General features: G+C 49.2%; 1 protein-coding gene across 1 annotated transcript; it reads right to left on the bottom strand.

The window, feature by feature from the left end:
• Window positions 1-4,973: 4,973 nt before the first annotated feature.
• On the bottom strand, window positions 4,974-12,643 carry EDN1 (endothelin 1). Its single transcript, XM_075532474.1, has 5 exons — window positions 11,956-12,643; window positions 10,141-10,309; window positions 8,327-8,485; window positions 8,053-8,166; window positions 4,974-6,180 (listed from the first exon to the last, which is right to left on the bottom strand). Exons 1-5 carry the CDS (start codon window positions 12,014-12,016, stop codon window positions 6,078-6,080), a joined length of 606 nt encoding a protein of 201 aa, XP_075388589.1. The 5' UTR covers window positions 12,017-12,643; the 3' UTR covers window positions 4,974-6,077.
• Window positions 12,644-17,073: the final 4,430 nt, after the last annotated feature.

Genomic DNA, 17,073 nt, shown 5'->3' on the forward strand with positions numbered 1-17,073 from the left:
CAGAAGCTTCTCTGGGTGGGCTTGCCTCCCTAGCCTGGTGATTGGCCATCTGAGCATCTCTACTAGCTTGGTCTCAGATGCCGAGCAGCCTCTCAGGGAAACAGTGGCAGAATTAAAGCTAAGTGGTCACCTTATAAAAGAGGCCAATCACTGGGCCAGATTGGGGGGGCGGGGCAGAGATGAGTGCCAATTAGTGGAATCCTCTTCCCCTGCCAAAGGTCACCACTCTCTGCTCGGGGTCGTCCGGCCCTTGGAGTCTTGAGATTAAAGCTCTGCCAGGCAGTTAGTGTGAGGAGAGAAATCTGGCGGAGGGAGCATCCAGAGACGATGCTTTTGCTGGGAAAACTGCCAGGACGGTGCTAGACAGGCCCACCATCCACTCCTCAGGAGGTCCTGGACGTTTACTAATATGAGCTTCTCCTTTATAAGAGACGGTGCTGGTGGCGCGGGGGTTGAAGCACCCAGCTGCTCATCCAAGGTCAGTCGCTCGTTCCCCAAAATAAACGTTCCTTGGGAGAAGAGTGGGGGCAGCCTGTTTCCGTTAAAATGCACAGCCTTGGCACCCCTGTGGACGCCTTCTCCTGTGATGTGACTGGGCTGGGATGGGCGTGGGGTAGGCGGAGGAGCCCTGGTATAGTGGGCTCTGCCTGGGACTTCAAATACCACCGTGTTAGCAGTTTGAAACCACCTGCCATCCCTCTGGAAAGAGAGGAGGCTTCTACTGCCCTACAGATGTCCAGTCTCAGAAGCTCTCTGTCCTAGAGGGTCGGCACAACTTAGAGCCCCTGGATGGCAGTGAGGCTGGCTGGAGTTGGGGCGTGCCACCACAAGGGCAGTGGGCCGTGTAACGTGCTGCTGACCTTCATGCCTGAAGTTGGCTGCTGTTTCCTCTGTGTTTCTCTCACCAGAGACCGATGCGCGATGTGCATTGGAGGGGGGAGGGGGGACCGGCGGAAGAGGCCATCAAGGTCTCCCTGATTCAAACCAAACAACACAAACTCTTATCGCCTCACTAGCGGGGTTGTTCTTGGAGCTGTGTGCTTCCTGCGACATCTTCCAAGTCTCACTTTCTCTCAAATGCCCTCGAACCACATCCCACTGCTGGGTGCCCCCTTAACCCCTGCAATGCCAACACCCCGGAAGAAAGCCTTGTTGTCGGAGGCATCCTCATGAGTCAGCGGTGGCTGGATGGCAACTAAGAACAACACCACCCCTGCCTGTGACCTCAGACTGTCTCAGAGGGCTGAGGGACACATTCCCACTCCCTCGCTTTGCATAGGAGCAAAGCCACTGAGCAAAGGAGATTGAAGGATATGCTCAACATTACAGAGAGGCCAAATTCAGGTCAAGTCTCTCACCCAGGTGAGCAAATGTCTCAATGACCTTGAGAACAAGACACTGAGAAACCGTTTGCTAGATAAAGTAAGCTTCTTCAACAATTCCCCAGAGAAGCGAGGCTGTGTCTTTAAAATTAAAAAAAAGTGGGAAACATGCCATGGGAGAGGAAATAGAGTGGCACTCTGGATGCCATCAGCCAGGACTGTTGGACGAGGCATTGACTGTCCAAGCCCGGGGAGAGAGGGGAGTACACTCCTCCCGCAGATGCATCATTCTTTACACATCAGATACCATCATGAGCAAATATTTGTCTAATACCAGGTATTCTTTGTCTACTATTAGAAATGGGTGGTGAAAATTCTAGCACTTCGATCGAGCACTTACAGGCTCTCTTCACACTAGAGGCCGGCCTCAGAGATGTTAGGGGTGTGGTTCTATATCAGAGTAATAAAGCCTAAATATTGCAATAAAGCAAGTCACGACTTATTTTGGAGGGGGCAGGGGATTGTTACCAGTGCATATAAAAGTTAGGTTGTAGTATAGTGTGTAACATTAAGTGCAGTATAGTATGTAACATTAAGTGTCTAGTATAGCAACTTTAAGTGCAGTATAGTGTGTAACATTAAGTGTCTAGTATAGCAGCATTAAGTGTGTAGTATAGTGCGTAACATTAAGTGTCTAGTATAGTAACATTAAGTGTGTAGTATAGTGTGTAACATTAAGTGTGTAGCAGCCTTGTGGAAACATTGGAAATATTGTGAGAAGGCCCAAATATGGCTGAGACCCCAAATGAGCACATGTTGGAAAATGGCCCCAATAGACTTGCTCCACACAGGCTTTCTACAAATCTCCCATTTATTTAAGAAAAAGCGAAAAAACATGGATCTGTGAAATAGAAGAATGTGAAAAGTAGTAAAACTGTTTGATGCTCTTCAGTGAGTTGGTAAGGTCAGCCCAAGCTAGGGGACATGAAGAACGTGTTTCAGCTCCACGGGGGCTTTAGAATTTGAACCTGGGACTGCCAACCAAAAGGTTGGCAGTTCAAACTCACCAGGTGCTTTTTGGGAGAAAAATGAGGCTGTCTGCTCCCATGCAGATTTTCAGCTTGGGAAGGAGGGCTTGGAGCCCACTTGATGGTACTGAATTTGGGTTTCGTTGGAGCCCTGCTTCCAAGCAGCCCTGGTAGTGCGGTGGTTAAAGTGTGCAGCTGTTCAGGGGCTATCGGTTTGAACCAGCCACTCTGTGGGCCAGAGATGGCGCAGTCTGCAGACATAAAGGTCATGGCCGTGGTAAGCTCAGGGGGCAGTTGTGGTCTGACCTAGAAGGTCCCTATGAATCAAATTGACTGGACTGCAGTGGGTTTGGGTTTGCTCTCGGCCGCCATGGGCAGATATCCAGTCCTGGGCTCCCGTGAGGAAGCCATGGTACTCCATGCTCCTTCATAAACTAAAATATTCACTGAAGTAAATAAAGAAACATGGAGATTGCGTATTGGCCCCAAGCAGGCCATTTCCTAAAAACAAGTCTGATACTGAGCTGTGTCTAACTGCAAACATGTGGTGGTGGTGGTGGTCAATGCCGGAGGTAACCTTGCTGTTAGCTCTCTTTAGGCCATTAGTTCCGAGAAAGCACCTCTCACCACACCATCAGTCTAAACTGTTGGCCTGAGGAAGTAAACGAATAGAGTCCCTGGAGAGTCATCAGGTGAGACGGAAGGAGAAGGCGGCTATACAGGGGACGACAGAAGTAGGAAGGCTGGCTTTTGTTTTTGTTTTAAAAACCTCCTGTCAGCCCCTGGATGGGTACGGCTTTGCTGCCATGCACACTTCACTGGAAAGACAGCTGCTGCAGATGCAGGTAGGTTTTAAGATGTAGCATTCCATCATTTGATCTCCCTTTGATCCATTTGAATTTGTTCTACTTTTTAATGTTTTCTGCTTTCTTATTCAATTGAGGCTTTTATCTGTTTTACTTTATTCGTTTTTTAACGTTTTATTAGGGACTCGTACAACTCTTACCACAATCCATACATACATCAATTGTGTAAAGCACATCTGTACATTCTTTGCCCTCATCATTTTCAAAGCATTTGCTCTCCACTTAAGCCCTTTGCATCAAGTCCTCTTTTTCCCCTCTCTCCCACTCCCCCCTGCCTCATGAGCCCTTGATAATTTATAAATTATTATTTTGTCATATCTTGCCCTGCCCGATGTCTCCCTTCACCCCCTTTTCTGTTGTCCGTCTCCCAGGGAGGAGGTCACATGTAGATCCTTGTAATCAGTTCCCTCTTTCCAACCTACTCACCCTCTACCCTCCCAATATTGCCCCTCACACCCCTGGTCCTAAAGGGATCATCCGCCCTGGATTCCCTGTGCTTCCAGCTCCTATCTGCACCAGTGTATATCCTCTGCTCTATCCAGACTTGCAATGTAGAATTCAGATCATGAGAGTGGGGCGGGGGGTGGGTGGGGAGAGCTAGGAAGCATTTAGGAACTAGAGGAAAACTGTATTTTTCATCAGTGCTACATCGCACCCTGATTGACTCATCTCCTCGCCTAGACCCCTCTGCGAAGGGATCTCCAGTGGCCGACAAATGGGCTTTGCGCCTCCACTCTGCACTTCCCCCTTCATTCACTATGGTAAGATTTTTTTTGTTCTGATGATGCCTTATACTTGATCCCTTCGACACCTCGTGATCGCAGAGGCTGGTGTTCTTCTATGTGGGCTTTGTTGCTTCTGAGCTAGATGGCTGCTTGTTTACCTTCAAGCCTTTAAGACCCCAGATGCTATCTCTTTTGATAGCCAGGCACCTTCAGCTTTCTTCGCCACATTTGCGTATGCACCCATTTGTCCTCAGTGATCCTATCATGGAGGTGTGCACCCAATGATATGACTTTTTGTTCTTTGATGCCTGATAACTCATCCCTTTGGCACCTCGTGATCACACAGGCTGGTGTGCTCCTTCCATGTGGGCTCTGTTGCTTCTAAGTTAGATGGCCGCTTGTTTACCTTCAAGCCTTTAAGACCTCAGATGCTATCTCTTTTGATAGCCAGGCACCATCAGCTTTCTTCGCCACATTTGCTTATTCACCCATTTGTCTTCAGCAGTTGTGTTGTGAGGGTGAGCATCATAGAATGCCAATTTAATAGAACAAAGTATTCTTACCGAATTTATTCTTGTTAGTTTGGGTTTCTGTTGTTGTTTTTAATGTTATTCTGTATATGAAAGCTAGCAGAGGTAAATCTATATAGTAATTGGATTAATGGTTCCTTGAGGGTATGGGGGGTGGGGGCTGGTTGGGCATAAGTGGGGAGCTAATAAAGATGAGGATAAGAATAAAGAACATGTTATAAAATGAATTGTGGTGATGATTGTATAATTTTTCTTGGTTTGATTGGACTATTGAATTGTTTGATATGTGAATTACATGCCAAAAAACTGTTGAAATAAAAAAAGAACACCTTAGTCCTATCTAGAAACTACTTTTAAGATATACATCAAGGTCCTTTTTTTTAATCAGCCTAAATATTCTCTTTCAATGCTCCCTCTCCATGAAACCAGCTTGAATTATTTTCCTTCATACGTCTGATCATAGCACATTCCTTAGGAATTTCCAACAAAATCAAGAAAAAAATTTTTATTTTCTAGGGAAAAAATATTTATTTTCTAATATCATTACCTTGACAGGCAGGAAAAAAAGCATGGTTTTCCAATTTCACTTAGAAATACATTAAAAAAATACATAGACCAATATGGCCTGCTCCAACATATATTTAACATGGTAAATATAAGGAATAAATTGTTTGAATATAAATAGCTATAAAAAATAAGTACATCAAAATTCAATCCAGCCTCTTCCATTAGCCAGTTACATCAAGGAAAAGAATTTTACTGCTTTAAAGCACAACCCACATTGACTTCACGTTCAAGATCTCTCACAAACAACCCAATACCCCTGTGTTTCCACAAGTCAGAGCAAAGGGAAACACCAGGTTCCACGATCTTTGCTTTTATGCATCAGAGCTAGTCAATGACCATGAAAACATTCTCTCTACCACTGACACCTTGGACCAGGCACATATGAGGCTAGACATAGCAGGGGGTTATTCAGAAAGGGCGTGGCAGGAGGGGGACAAGTTCAGCAGAGGCAGAACCAGGCGGTGACATACATTTCTGCCAGAGTGCAATACAGGTGAGGTAGACCGAAACACATCTGATTTACAGTAGAGCAGTTTCTTTCAGTTTTACATTTTTATGAATAATAGAAAAACCAAGTCTTAATTTTTTTTCTTTTTCCACTCGAGGCTTTTCCGAGTGTTTTTTCGATGTGTGCATTCCTTAGAAAATGTGTGTATGGAGCGTTGGAGTTTCTCCCTGGAATGTGCCAGGCACCTGAGTCAGACACAAACACTGCCTCCCGGGCTCTTCAGAAACCCCACCGCAGTGTGGAAACTCCTCGCCTCTGTCTGGGGTTCTGTCCTTCTTGCGCGTGTCACTTGGTCCCTTTGCTTTCTCTGAGTCGCCACCGTCATGCCAAATGAGGAGGGGCGGGCCCAGTTGCCACCATGGAAGCTAACAAAGGCGGATCCATGGAGGGGCCTTCCCTTAGCCTTTCTTGGAAGGTTGGGCCATGGCGGGGCTGGAACGAGGAAAGATGCGATCAAGGAAGATGCTCCTGCCTGGACCCCGGCTGGCGCGATGCGGGTGTGGCTCCGGCCTGTGCCCGGGGGACCAGTCATCAGTGCGCTCGGTTGTGGGTCACTTTCTTCTCTCTGCAGAGTTCAGCTTTCAGCTTCGCCATCTGGAAAGACGCCTTGATGCTGTTGCTGACGGCCTCCAACCTAGGAAAGCAAGACAAGAGGAAAAGAAATGGTATAAAATAAACACCACTTCTGGCCAAAGAAACAGCTAAACTTAGAACGGGGCGCGAACCAATCTAAATCTGGTTCCTGAACTTTCACCACCGACCGCAGCACCGACCTCAAGTCGTATCTATTACCACTAAGAAAATAAAGCCTGGCCTGTTGCTTAGAACATGCGGAAACAAAACAGCTAGGAGCGTGCTGGAGGGGAATGGTCCTACCTAAGGGGAACTGGGCACCATGTTCAAAGAGGCCAAAGGTGCGCTCTTCCTGCCGCCCCGCCCAGCTATCAAGACCACGACCCTCTTTACAAGAAACTCAGCACGGGTTCCAAATACCCATGGGAGTCTCCTAAGTACAGGAAATAGGGAGTACGAGGAAGAATGGAAGGTTTCTTACAGGGGGAAAAATGGGGGGTTGAGGGTGGCCCTCTGGTACTGCTGTCAGGTAAACGTTACACAGCTAACTGCAAGGTTGGCAGTTCAATCCTGTGAGCCGCCCCAGGAAGAAAGATGAGGTCACATGTTCCTGTAAAGATTGATAGCTCCAGAGACATCATCTGGGGTCACTATGAGTCGGAATCAAATGGACAACAGTGGGTTTTAACTTGGGTAGTAGGGGGAAAAAAATGGAGGTATGCAAAGGAGACCCAAAGCAAATGTTTTGTAGCAATTAAGAAATGTTGTGGGGTGCTTTCTCTTCTTCTTTTTCTCCTTTTTGCGAGAGAAGGAAGGAAGAAAGAACTGCTGACACTGGCAGAAATGATCGACCTCACACAAACTAATAAAAGAAAGTCATTTCCAAGGGCGTTTGACATCATCTCGTGGTGTGGGGAAGCCTTTCTGGCTTAGACCATCTACACAGACACAGAGCTGGCAGGTGTCGGTCACAGACAGTCACAGAAGACGCCCCACAATCAGAAGTCAACAGCTCAGAAGGCCCCGCTCACTGCCAGCCCCGTGGGCTCAGAACAGTTTGATCAGAGAACTTCTTGCCACTAGATTTCTAGGAAAAGTTCCTATGGTCCATCAGAGGGCAGGATAGCGCCCGCAGCAGATATGAGAACAGGTTCCCTCCCTTGGTCTTGTGAATTCCAAAATATTTACAGCCTGGAAGGTTCATCATGACAGAACTGCTCATAACAGCCCTGTGGTGTTGCTTAATCCAGATCCCTCTGCCTCCGACTAACTAGGAAACCAAAAAAGTTGTTGGAATGGCACTGGCTTTCCACCAAATCTCTCTCCCTGTTTAAAAAACAATAACAGTCATACGTCCCCTCCCAAGTACAGGTTCTAAAATCTCACCAGGCCTGCCTAACAACTTCCCTCTAGCCACATGAATAACTGATACTTCAAGACTTAGAGGAACTTGGTGACATGATGAGGAGAGCTTCCAACTGTTTGTGGAGAAGTAGAATGAAAAGATAATGGAATTTTCCAGCACATTTGCCGGACGCTCCCTGGCACACGGCATTACCAGAAAGAAAGAAAAAAAAGCAGGTGGGGGGGGGGGCGGCTCAAAGAGAAAGTGGTAAATACACTGACTCCACCCAGAGAGGCAAACCGGGAGGGTGAGCAAATGAAGTGTTTCTGGATAGACTTTGCTCTGAAAAAAATATCCTTTTCGACTGCGTGGGCAGTGGACAGCAGTTTCCTTCCAAGGTCTCTAAGAAAAGACTCGAGAAGGATGCCTTTGTTCTTTCTCAACTACAGAACAGGGAGATCCTCCTGTTTTATTGCCTTGAAGCCAATCCCCACCGAGGAAAGCATGGCTGCGGGGGTAGGGGTGGGGGGATTCCGTAGGCTCTTAGTCATTGCTGACTTAGCGTGGGGCTTGGTCTCCTTCTCTCACCTCCGTAGTTTTCTTCTTCCCACGAGCTGCTGCTGAATGCCCTTCTCCCCAAGCTGGGCAGAGTCCTTTCTGTTCTTGTGGTTATCCCAGACTTCCTCCGCAGTGGCTTGGGCCCTGTGAAGATACACCGAGAGAAAGAAACATGTGAGCAGCGATACCTTTGACTCGTATCGGGACGCTCTGTGTCTCTCTAGATCTTTCTGGAAGAGGCAGCATTCCAGTGAGAGGAAGGCTGGGAGGCCGACCGAGAAGCAGAAGAAGTGTTTCTGCTCACCTGAGTTCTTTTCCTGCTTGGCAGAATTTCCAGCACTTCTTGTCTCTTTGGCTAGTACATTGGCATCTATTCCCGGGATCTGTAGCCTTTGTGGACAACACATCCTTTAAGGATCGCTTTGACCTAGAAGGGCTCCCGAGTCCATAGGGAACAATGTGCCTATTGTGAAAGAGAGAGAGAAGCGACACACAGGAGCATAATTAATAAGCCTTCAAAATGATACTTTCGTTGGGCACACGCATTCTCTTGGGGATCCCGTGCACAGGGATCAGCAGCACAGCTTAGGTGGGAAGCACGGCACAATCAGGGACACAGACCTGCCAGTGGCCCTGAGTGTGTGCAGCCAACCAGGAGAAAGCCACTTTTCTTGATTCAATGGCATTCCACTTCAACCCTTAACAAGGTTCAACTTCTACTCTGCACGCCCACAGCATTACTTTTTGTTCAAAGGGATGGCATGCTTTGGTGCCCGTTTCATACTGTCTACCTTGTGTTCTATTTCTAACGTTCTAGTCCGTTATGAGTTAGGTGGTGGTGGTGGTGACTGGAAGAGAGAGAGGCTGTAATGTAAAACCACTTCTCACAAGAGAGTAAAGCCCTCTTTCTGATTAAGATCATATCTGATCCTGTTAAACCTGCATGCTGAGGTGATGAGAGTCAACCCAGTACCGTATCCCTGGCTCCCAACTGTGTCAGGAGCTTTCTTCTGCAGTTTGTGGGGGGTGTGTAGCTTAGAAATAATTTGGGGTTGTGTGTAGATTAGAATCCATTCTGACTCAACATGACCCTCGAGGACAGAGTACTTTGGCCCCGTCGGGTTTCTTTGGAAAGCAGACTGCCTCCTCCTTCTCCCACAGAGTGGTGGTGGGGGTTCAATCTGCTGACCTCTCAGTTATCCGTCGAGTGCTTAAGCAATGAGCCACCAGGAGGACTCTTTTTCCAGAAGGCACTCCAATAATTCCCAATGGGGCCCCTTCTGACCCTCGCCTAAGAAACAAAATCTCGGGGTTGATAATAGCCCTTTACTAAGTATTATGTACTCAGTCCATTTGGGGTGCTTTGGATTGGCACCTGGTCAACCTTCGCCATCGTGAGTGCCTGGTAGACGCCGTATCGAAGAGCTGGTTCTCACAGGGAAAAAGACGAGAACCGCTTCCCGGCATTGACAGAGAAAGCTACAGAACGCATTTCTTTTTGTGTCTTGAAGCGGGTGTTTTCGTTGGTCTTTGGGTGTTTGTTTGTTTTTTTCTTTCAGTAGGACAGGCAGAGGGAGCAAGGAGACCCAGCTTCCTCTGCCACAAACTCACTCCTGCTTAAGTGACTGATATCTGGGGTGGGAGTGGTGAGGGTGTGTGTGTGGGGTGGGGGGTGAGAGGGGTTGGGGGGGGGTAGCTTTTTCTCTAAATGAAGTGATTGAATTGAACTCTATAATCCTTGCTACCTTCCAGACAGGACCCTCCCAGGGTGAACTGACCCACATATGGCCTCAGCAACTTACCCAGTGCCCCTGAAAGAACCTTCTCTGGAGCCCTGCTCGCTCTCAGTGCTGTGCACCCTTTCCTCCCACCCGGCAGAATGTGCAGCCCGTCCATCTCTGTTGCTGAGGACCAAGCTGTTCTGTCCTTTTCAGCGACAGTGAGGACCGGCCCCGCCACCCCCCCCCCCCCCCACCCACTGGGGCATTCTCCTGTGGTCAGAACTGCAGCCTTCTAAAGAGCAAACTCAGAGCTTTCCAGAAGAGTCACTCTGCTCCCTGGTTTTGAGCTCCTGCGAAGGCAGCTAAGGAATGACTAGGATGCCCTCTAGAGACTCACTGGGGTGTGTTGATCCAGATGATGTCAAGGTGACAGAAGTAGACGCACTCTTTGTCCATCAAGGAGGAGCAGGAGCAGCGCTTGGAGCGGCGGGGCCTCCAGGGTGCACTGGGTGAGGGGCTGCCTGCTCTGTTCTCGGCATCCGTGCTGAGCTCTGAGCCCAGGACAGCTGAAGAGAGAGAGAGAGAAAGAGAGAGAGCAGGTCAGGGGGGTGGGGAAGCACTCCCTCAGAAACACACCAGAATTAGCAGAGTGGACAAAAGCAGACGAAGTAGACAGCCTGTCTTCAGCACGAAGCACCAGCAGCGCGAACAGGTCGCTAAGGTGTTACGTTCTAACACAATTTTACCTTTACCCTCAGTGGTTCCTTTACCTACAGGTAGATTATATAACGACAGGGGAGAGAAACACCTGAGATGGGGCTTGTCAGCCCTCTTGACACTGTCTTCAAGGAAGTTTCTGGAAATGCTGCCTGTTGGGAATTGAGCTTGGGCTCTCTACAAAGTGCTGGGAAGGACCACACAAGCCAGGCAGGCTTACAATTGGCTGATGGTCAAAATCCTAAAAAATAAGTGTACCCCACCACCTACTGGTTTGAGAGCCCCGTGCCAAGTTGGCATGCCCTTTTGGTTAAGTAGGCATCCATTACTTTGCACCTGAAGGTAAGGGGTACCTGGATGAGGTATAATTCTGTACATGGAGGGCAAGGCTCTTGGAGGGACAATCAGAGCAAGAGGAGCAGTTAACTCTCCACTAGTCAGTTCATGTAGTACATCCCACAGAAAGTGCCGCAGCTAAGGCGAAACGGCAGCAGCTCTGGGCACCTAGTCAAGGTTCCCTGAACGATGACTTCAGTCTCCCGGGAGGACCAGGTCCATGTGGGGACCTCCCCCACCCCTCCTCGCCGCAGCCCCCTGTCTTCTACCAACTCCCTGGGACTGGCAATCACAGCTTATCTGCCCAGTTTTGTACGTTTCAAATGACCACACACAATCCAGGATTCCTTCCCCTGATAGCCTTTCTCTTTACACCGGGTCAAGAAAAGACAAAGAAAAATGTGCATTGCCCCCCAAAGGGGAGCATGGGCAGATGCACACATACTATCTTATCCGTGAGGAGCCCCGGTCCTCCCTCGCTTCCCTCCCGAGACAGGTGAGCACAACCGAGAATACAGTCGGCCCTGCTTCCAGTGCCAAAAACCTGCCACAAGAAATCTAAAGTCAATAATGAAAATTTTTAAAGAAAGCAGCAGCTCTCATCCAGAAAGCACTAGAGTGGGAGCCGTGGGGGGTGGGGGGCGGGCAGGGAGGAGGACGTTTTATTAAACAAATTGTTCTGCAGGTGATTTTATTGCTGGTATATTACTGGAATGTCTTGGACAAACTCCCTCGGCTTCAGGCTAAAACGTTTAAATAGTTTTACACATTCACAGGCTTTTAAAGAAGTGCTTGAATAAGATCTATTTCTACATATCTTATATACCTGTATGAGCCCAGAATGCCAAGACACATTTGGTTAAACTATATAGCTTTTGTTTTTCCCCTCTTTTTGTATTATTGCCAGGAAGGAACTATCCTACTTAAAGATAATAATAGCATCGTTATGGTTGTATAATTTATAGTACATGATAACCCTATAGGAGCAATTGCATTCGATATCTATATTGTCCTTTTTTTTCCATGCAAAAACTAAGTAGTTTTCAATCCCAGGCACTTAATCTCTGAGCTTCAGGAATAAAAAGAAAGGGGAAACAGAGGCAAAGAAAGCATTCAGAACCACATTCACATTGCGCGATGTACCAGCCGACATGCCTACCTGTGCCAGGAGCTCCGTGGAAAAGCACCAACAGCAGAGAGATCACAGGGAAATAATCCATTCTGGAGGAAGGACCAAAGACCTGTGCTGCGAACTACACAAGAATAATTAAAATTTTAAAAAACTTCAGTTCTCGCAAAGTGCCCTTGGCTGTTCGGATCCCAAAGTGAGCTTTCCGGGAGAAAGGGCTTCTGAGCGCTCGCTGTGCAGCCCCGCGGGCGCTGCGATCCAATCCGGCTCGGCTCGGCTTGGCTCCGGGCTCGGCTAGGCGGCGCGGCTGCAGGAGCGCGTCTGACTTGGAGCGCTGGCCGGCGGCTTTTTATAGGGAACCCCTATAGAGTGGGGGTAAACAGCTCGAACTTTATGCCAGCCTCAGACAATGTTTTTGTGTGATTAGTCACCGAGAGGCAACGTGCAGCCGGAGATAAGGCTGGGCTCGAGAGGAAATCACTGCTAACTTCAGAGGCAGACGCCGTCTGACAATTCAGGGGCAGGGCTAAGAAAAACGAAAATACCCATTAGAGACCTTTGGAAAACCGGCCCGTGCAGTCCTGGAGCCGACTTCCCCTTCGCCAGCTGCCAGCCTGAGTTCAAGAACCAGAAGGGGGACTCCAGAGAAAAAGTCATACCATTGGTATGACAAGTATGAGCAGCAGTTTAAATAGATTGTATTGTTGCGTGCGGGGATTTTTTTTTTTAATTGTCGCTCACTTGAATTTCCTTTTATGTCGCTTAGATTGCTTAGTCTTGGTCAAACACGAGAACGCGCTCCTCTTTTTTTTGGCCCCCCACGACCTCCCCACTACTCAGAGTCAAATGATTTGGGTAGATCAATCGCCTTTCGCTTAATTCAAGCCCCTTTGGTCCCCAGTCTGTTGTGTTTTGCCTCCTTGCTGAAGTTCAATGCGCCCACAGAAGACAGAGACAGAGAGATCCCCCAGGCAAGGAAAGGGAGAGACGGAGAGAAAGGTTAGAGCCCTTCAGACACAAGCACCCGGCTTCCGTGTTACGGATGAGAAGCCCCCTGCGTGTCTGCTCTGCCCACTCCCCGCCGGCCGCTGTCCGCGCCGCTGCCCGGAGTAATGCCCTGCGTGGGCGCCAGGGGGAGACGAAGAGCTGCGGGGCTGGTGTTCCGCAGGGAGAAGCTCAGGAGCCTGGGTTTCAAAGTGGCAGGCAGGACCACCACCTGCGGTGAAGACAAAGACAAAGGGGGGGGGCGGCTAGGGGGTGGCGCCTGGCACAGGAGAGGGCGTCCCTCAGAATATTGCTTTCACACAGGTACTCTCCCCACCCCACCCCCGTCCCCTTTTAGCTTTCGCAGATGGCGGGGGGGGGGGGGGGGGGGGGCAAAGCGGGTGTTCTCGGACATGGTTCTCCGGGTGGCATGTAGGAGGAAATGCCGGTGCTGAATCAGGGTATCAGATAATGCCTCTCATTTAATAACATGTGTACATTTTCAAAGCAATTTCCCGTCTGTTTAACCTTGACATAGCCCCCGAGAGCAGTTATGGCAGAGGTGAAAGCATGCTCTGTAACATACATGGGGCCATCCACGTCAGATAGGGGTGCTGCTGTTTTCAATCAGCCCCAATGTCCAGGTGAGGACACTGGGGCGTCTGCAATGCAGGTGCTGCCCCAGAGTGCTCACAGTAGTGGCGTTCGACTCCGTATCCGGAATCCAGACCTCTTGCATCCCTGCTCCTACAGGCTACATTTAGAGAGCCCCCCATTGGCAAGAAGAAGAGGTCGTTTTCACATGAAATCGCAATGGCCTTGCCACCTCATAGCCACCCATAGAGTCCACCATCAAATAGATACTTCCTCAGCTGCCCCTCGGGCTTGTCTTCCACGTTAGGGGGTAGGAGTCAAATGTGGACCCGTTTTCTGAGATGTGGCCACAGGGCAGCGGGTTGGGGGTGGGGGGTAAGGGGGACGTTTCTCGCAGAACCATTCCATCATTCTCCCCCTGAGGCGTGAACATCAAAACACCCACTGCCATTGAGTTGATTCTAACGCATAGCCGCCCTACAGGGCAGGGCAGAAATGCTCCCCAGTTTTTCCCAGACAACATGTGTTCACAAGAGCCCCCTGTTCTTTCTTGCGCCAGGGAGCTAGAGGGGTGGCACAGGGGCCTGTGGTTAGCAAGCAGATGCGCTCCCCTGAGCGCCATCAGTGAAGGGGTGCTGCGGACCTGGACACACGGGTGTCCCCTTTGAACCTCCTGAAACGTAGTGAGGAGGACATTAGTGGAATCTGTCCTATAAACAGCTCCGGCTTGTAAGCGCTGGGGATAGGTATGAGGCCAATGCTTTCTCTCTCACACCCACACATAGAGATGACTCCACCCAATTCCCAGGGCCTTTCTCCTCCTCCTCCTCCTCCTCCTCCTCCTCCTCCTCCTCCTCCTCCTCCTCCTCCTCCTCCTCCTCCTCCTCCTCAGTGCAGTCACCTCAGGCCAGCCCTAGGGCCCCCAGGAGGGCACAGCTCCCCTTAGGACCAGGTGGTACCAAGCAGGCCATGCCTACTTTAGCTGGGGCCTGTATCCTGACCTCTCTCCCCCAGCAGACTGCAGGGAAAGGAAAGAATTCATGCCACCATCTCAGGAGCCAAGCTGTGCCCCAAAGGGAAGAGGTAGCCTGAGCAATGAGTCTTGGCAGGAATCAACACCATCCCTCATTCATTCATTCATTCATTCATTTTTACGTATTGGAAAAAAACGCTAACTTCAACAAAATACTGACAACCTGTCCTCAGCTCCTCCCTGAAAAAGACTGGCCCACCCAACCCAGTATTCTCTGGGTCCAGGTCACCTGTCAGAGGTTTCCTGCACCCGCCCTCACTTGACCCCCACCACCTTGGTGAGGCAGATCCTGCAGAGGCCCTCAACACCCAACCTTTGCACCCCTGCCTCTCAGGCATCCTCAGCTGGTGAAGGTACTAAATGATAGATAAAACCTGGGGTGCCGCAGAGAGACCTAGCCCCAGCCCTGCCTTTTGGGGGGTCTATTAAAATTAATGCATAGGTTTTACGGTCTAGGAGAGCCCCATCATTCCAATCCTACTCACATTCCTTAGCATCCTGGGTTTCCAAGACTTGTGTGCGTGTGTATGCATGTACTTCTTTTTCTCCTCCTCTGTGAGTGTGAGTGTGCATGTGGGGGGCGAGGGGGGTCTTGGGTGAGGGCTGTGGTGTCAGCTTTCGGTGTATGCTTCTACTCTTGTCTTTTTCTTCTAGTGCAGAGAGGGAAGACCCTGCCCTGGTCCAGGGACAGCTGAGCCAGGGACAGACAGCAGCCTGCCCAGCCAGAAATTGTCCAAAGAATCAACTGGCTGGGGGTAGAACCCCAACTAACCAGTTTTACAAGGTAGAAGCTCCCACCTCTTAGGAAATGGCTAGAGAAGGAGGTAGAAGAGGTAGAGCTACAAGAGTTGGCCAAAGGGTTGGATGTGGAGGCCTGTGGGTCTGGGCTCTCACAGTCCCAGGCACGTGCCCATGTGCCCGGAGCAAAGGGAAGGGAAGCGGGAGAGGAGGGGAAGAAGTTTGCTGGTCTTGCTTTGGATGCCGCACTTGGATAATGGAAACACTGTGATAAGGTTATTTTTCTGGGTGTTTCTGTCTGTAACTCTTGCTATGTATTCATAGATAGCTATAAATAAAACACCCTGGGCCCCAAATATAGATACCACACAGTAGCAAAATGTACCATTCTGGGCACTCCTCGGCTTTGCTCTTTCTCAACTTTTGCGTAATACAATTTGCAACTTTGCCAAGCCAGTCAGTCGGATGGGAGATGCTGCATTTAGCTCAAAGGACAGACAACAGGCAGCCTGTTAGGCTTCTTGGTGACAGCACCAAGAAGGCGGAACTAGCTTACCATGGGCCAAGTGAAACCAGTCCAGTCGGGTCACTGAGAACTAGTTCCGTCACAGTGTGGACTGTTTCACATGTGGAGAAGGAGTGTGTGCCCCATCAAGACAGTGACACATTGTACACCCCCAGGAGTCATGCACAAACATAGCTTCCCCTGCAGCCCAAGCAAGAGGGTTGACTGAGCACCGGAAATATGATCATAGTCAGGGTAGATTCATCCCGTGGATTTTAAAAACAGATAACGTACACAGCTTGATGTCTTTTATATTTCCATCCACTGCACAGGAACAGGTCGTAAGAATGTTGTTTTAAAGGGGCAGGTCTAAACTCAGCAATGAAAGGATTAAAAAAATGGGCAGAGGACCTAAATATACATTTCATAAGTGACCCATAAGCACATAGGAAGATGCTTGTCATCGTGAGTCATTCATTCACACTGCCAAGGAGTCGATTCTGACTCGCAGCAACCCTGGAAGACAGAGTAGAACTGTCTCTTTGGGTTTCCGAGGCTATAACCTCTACAGGAACAGACAGCCCGATTCTTCTCCAGCACAGTGGACGGTGGTTTCAACTTGCTGATCTTGTGGTTAGCAGCCCAATGATTACCCACCCGCACCACCAGGGCCACTCTTGCTAGTTATTAAAACGAAAAACCAAACTCACTGTTCATACTTCTGAGTCACAGAGACCTGACAGGACCCGGGAGAACTGCCCCTATGTTTCCAACACTAAATGGTTACCAGAGTAGAAAGCCTCTTCTTTCTCCCAGTTGGTCATTAGTGTAATACAAATCGAGACCACACTGAGATGCAATCTCATACCCACGAGGGTGGTGATTAACAGGAAACTGGAAGCCAGCAAGGAAAGTGGGTTGAAGAGGCTATGGCAAGATTTGAACCCTCATGCTTTGCTGGCTGTTGTTATTCGGTGACATAGACTGGCACCAACTCCTAGAGCCCTTATGCACAACAGAAAGAAACACTGTCCACTCCGGCACCACCCGCACAGGTTCTTAGGTTCAAGCCCATTGTTGCAGCCATCTTTTCCATCCATTTTGTCAAGAATTCTTCCTCTTTTTCAGTGTCCCTCCACGTTCCCAAACATGATGTCCTTTCTCAAGGACAGCCCTCTCCTGATAACACATCCCAAACATGTGAGGTGATGTGTCACCATCCTCACTTCTAAGGAGTATTATGACTGTACTTCTGAGATATATTTGTTTGTTCTTTTGGCCATCCATGGTAATT

This window comes from Tenrec ecaudatus, chromosome 1 (genome assembly GCF_050624435.1).
Source record: "Tenrec ecaudatus isolate mTenEca1 chromosome 1, mTenEca1.hap1, whole genome shotgun sequence".
NCBI classification, from domain to species: domain Eukaryota; kingdom Metazoa; phylum Chordata; class Mammalia; order Afrosoricida; family Tenrecidae; genus Tenrec; species Tenrec ecaudatus.

Bases quoted from the DNA above. Each gene is read 5' to 3' on its own strand.
- EDN1 (XM_075532474.1), bottom strand. From the start codon at position 12,016: ATGGATTATTTCCCTGTGATCTCTCTGCTGTTGGTGCTTTTCCACGGA. The intron at 8,167-8,326 runs GTGAGCAGAAAC...GTATCTTCACAG, and splicing joins CAAGCAGGAAAAGAACTCAG to GGCCCAAGCCACTGCGGAGG. The intron at 6,181-8,052 runs GTGAGAGAAGGA...TTGCTTTCCTAG, and splicing joins GGAAGAAGAAAACTACGGAG to GTTGGAGGCCGTCAGCAACA.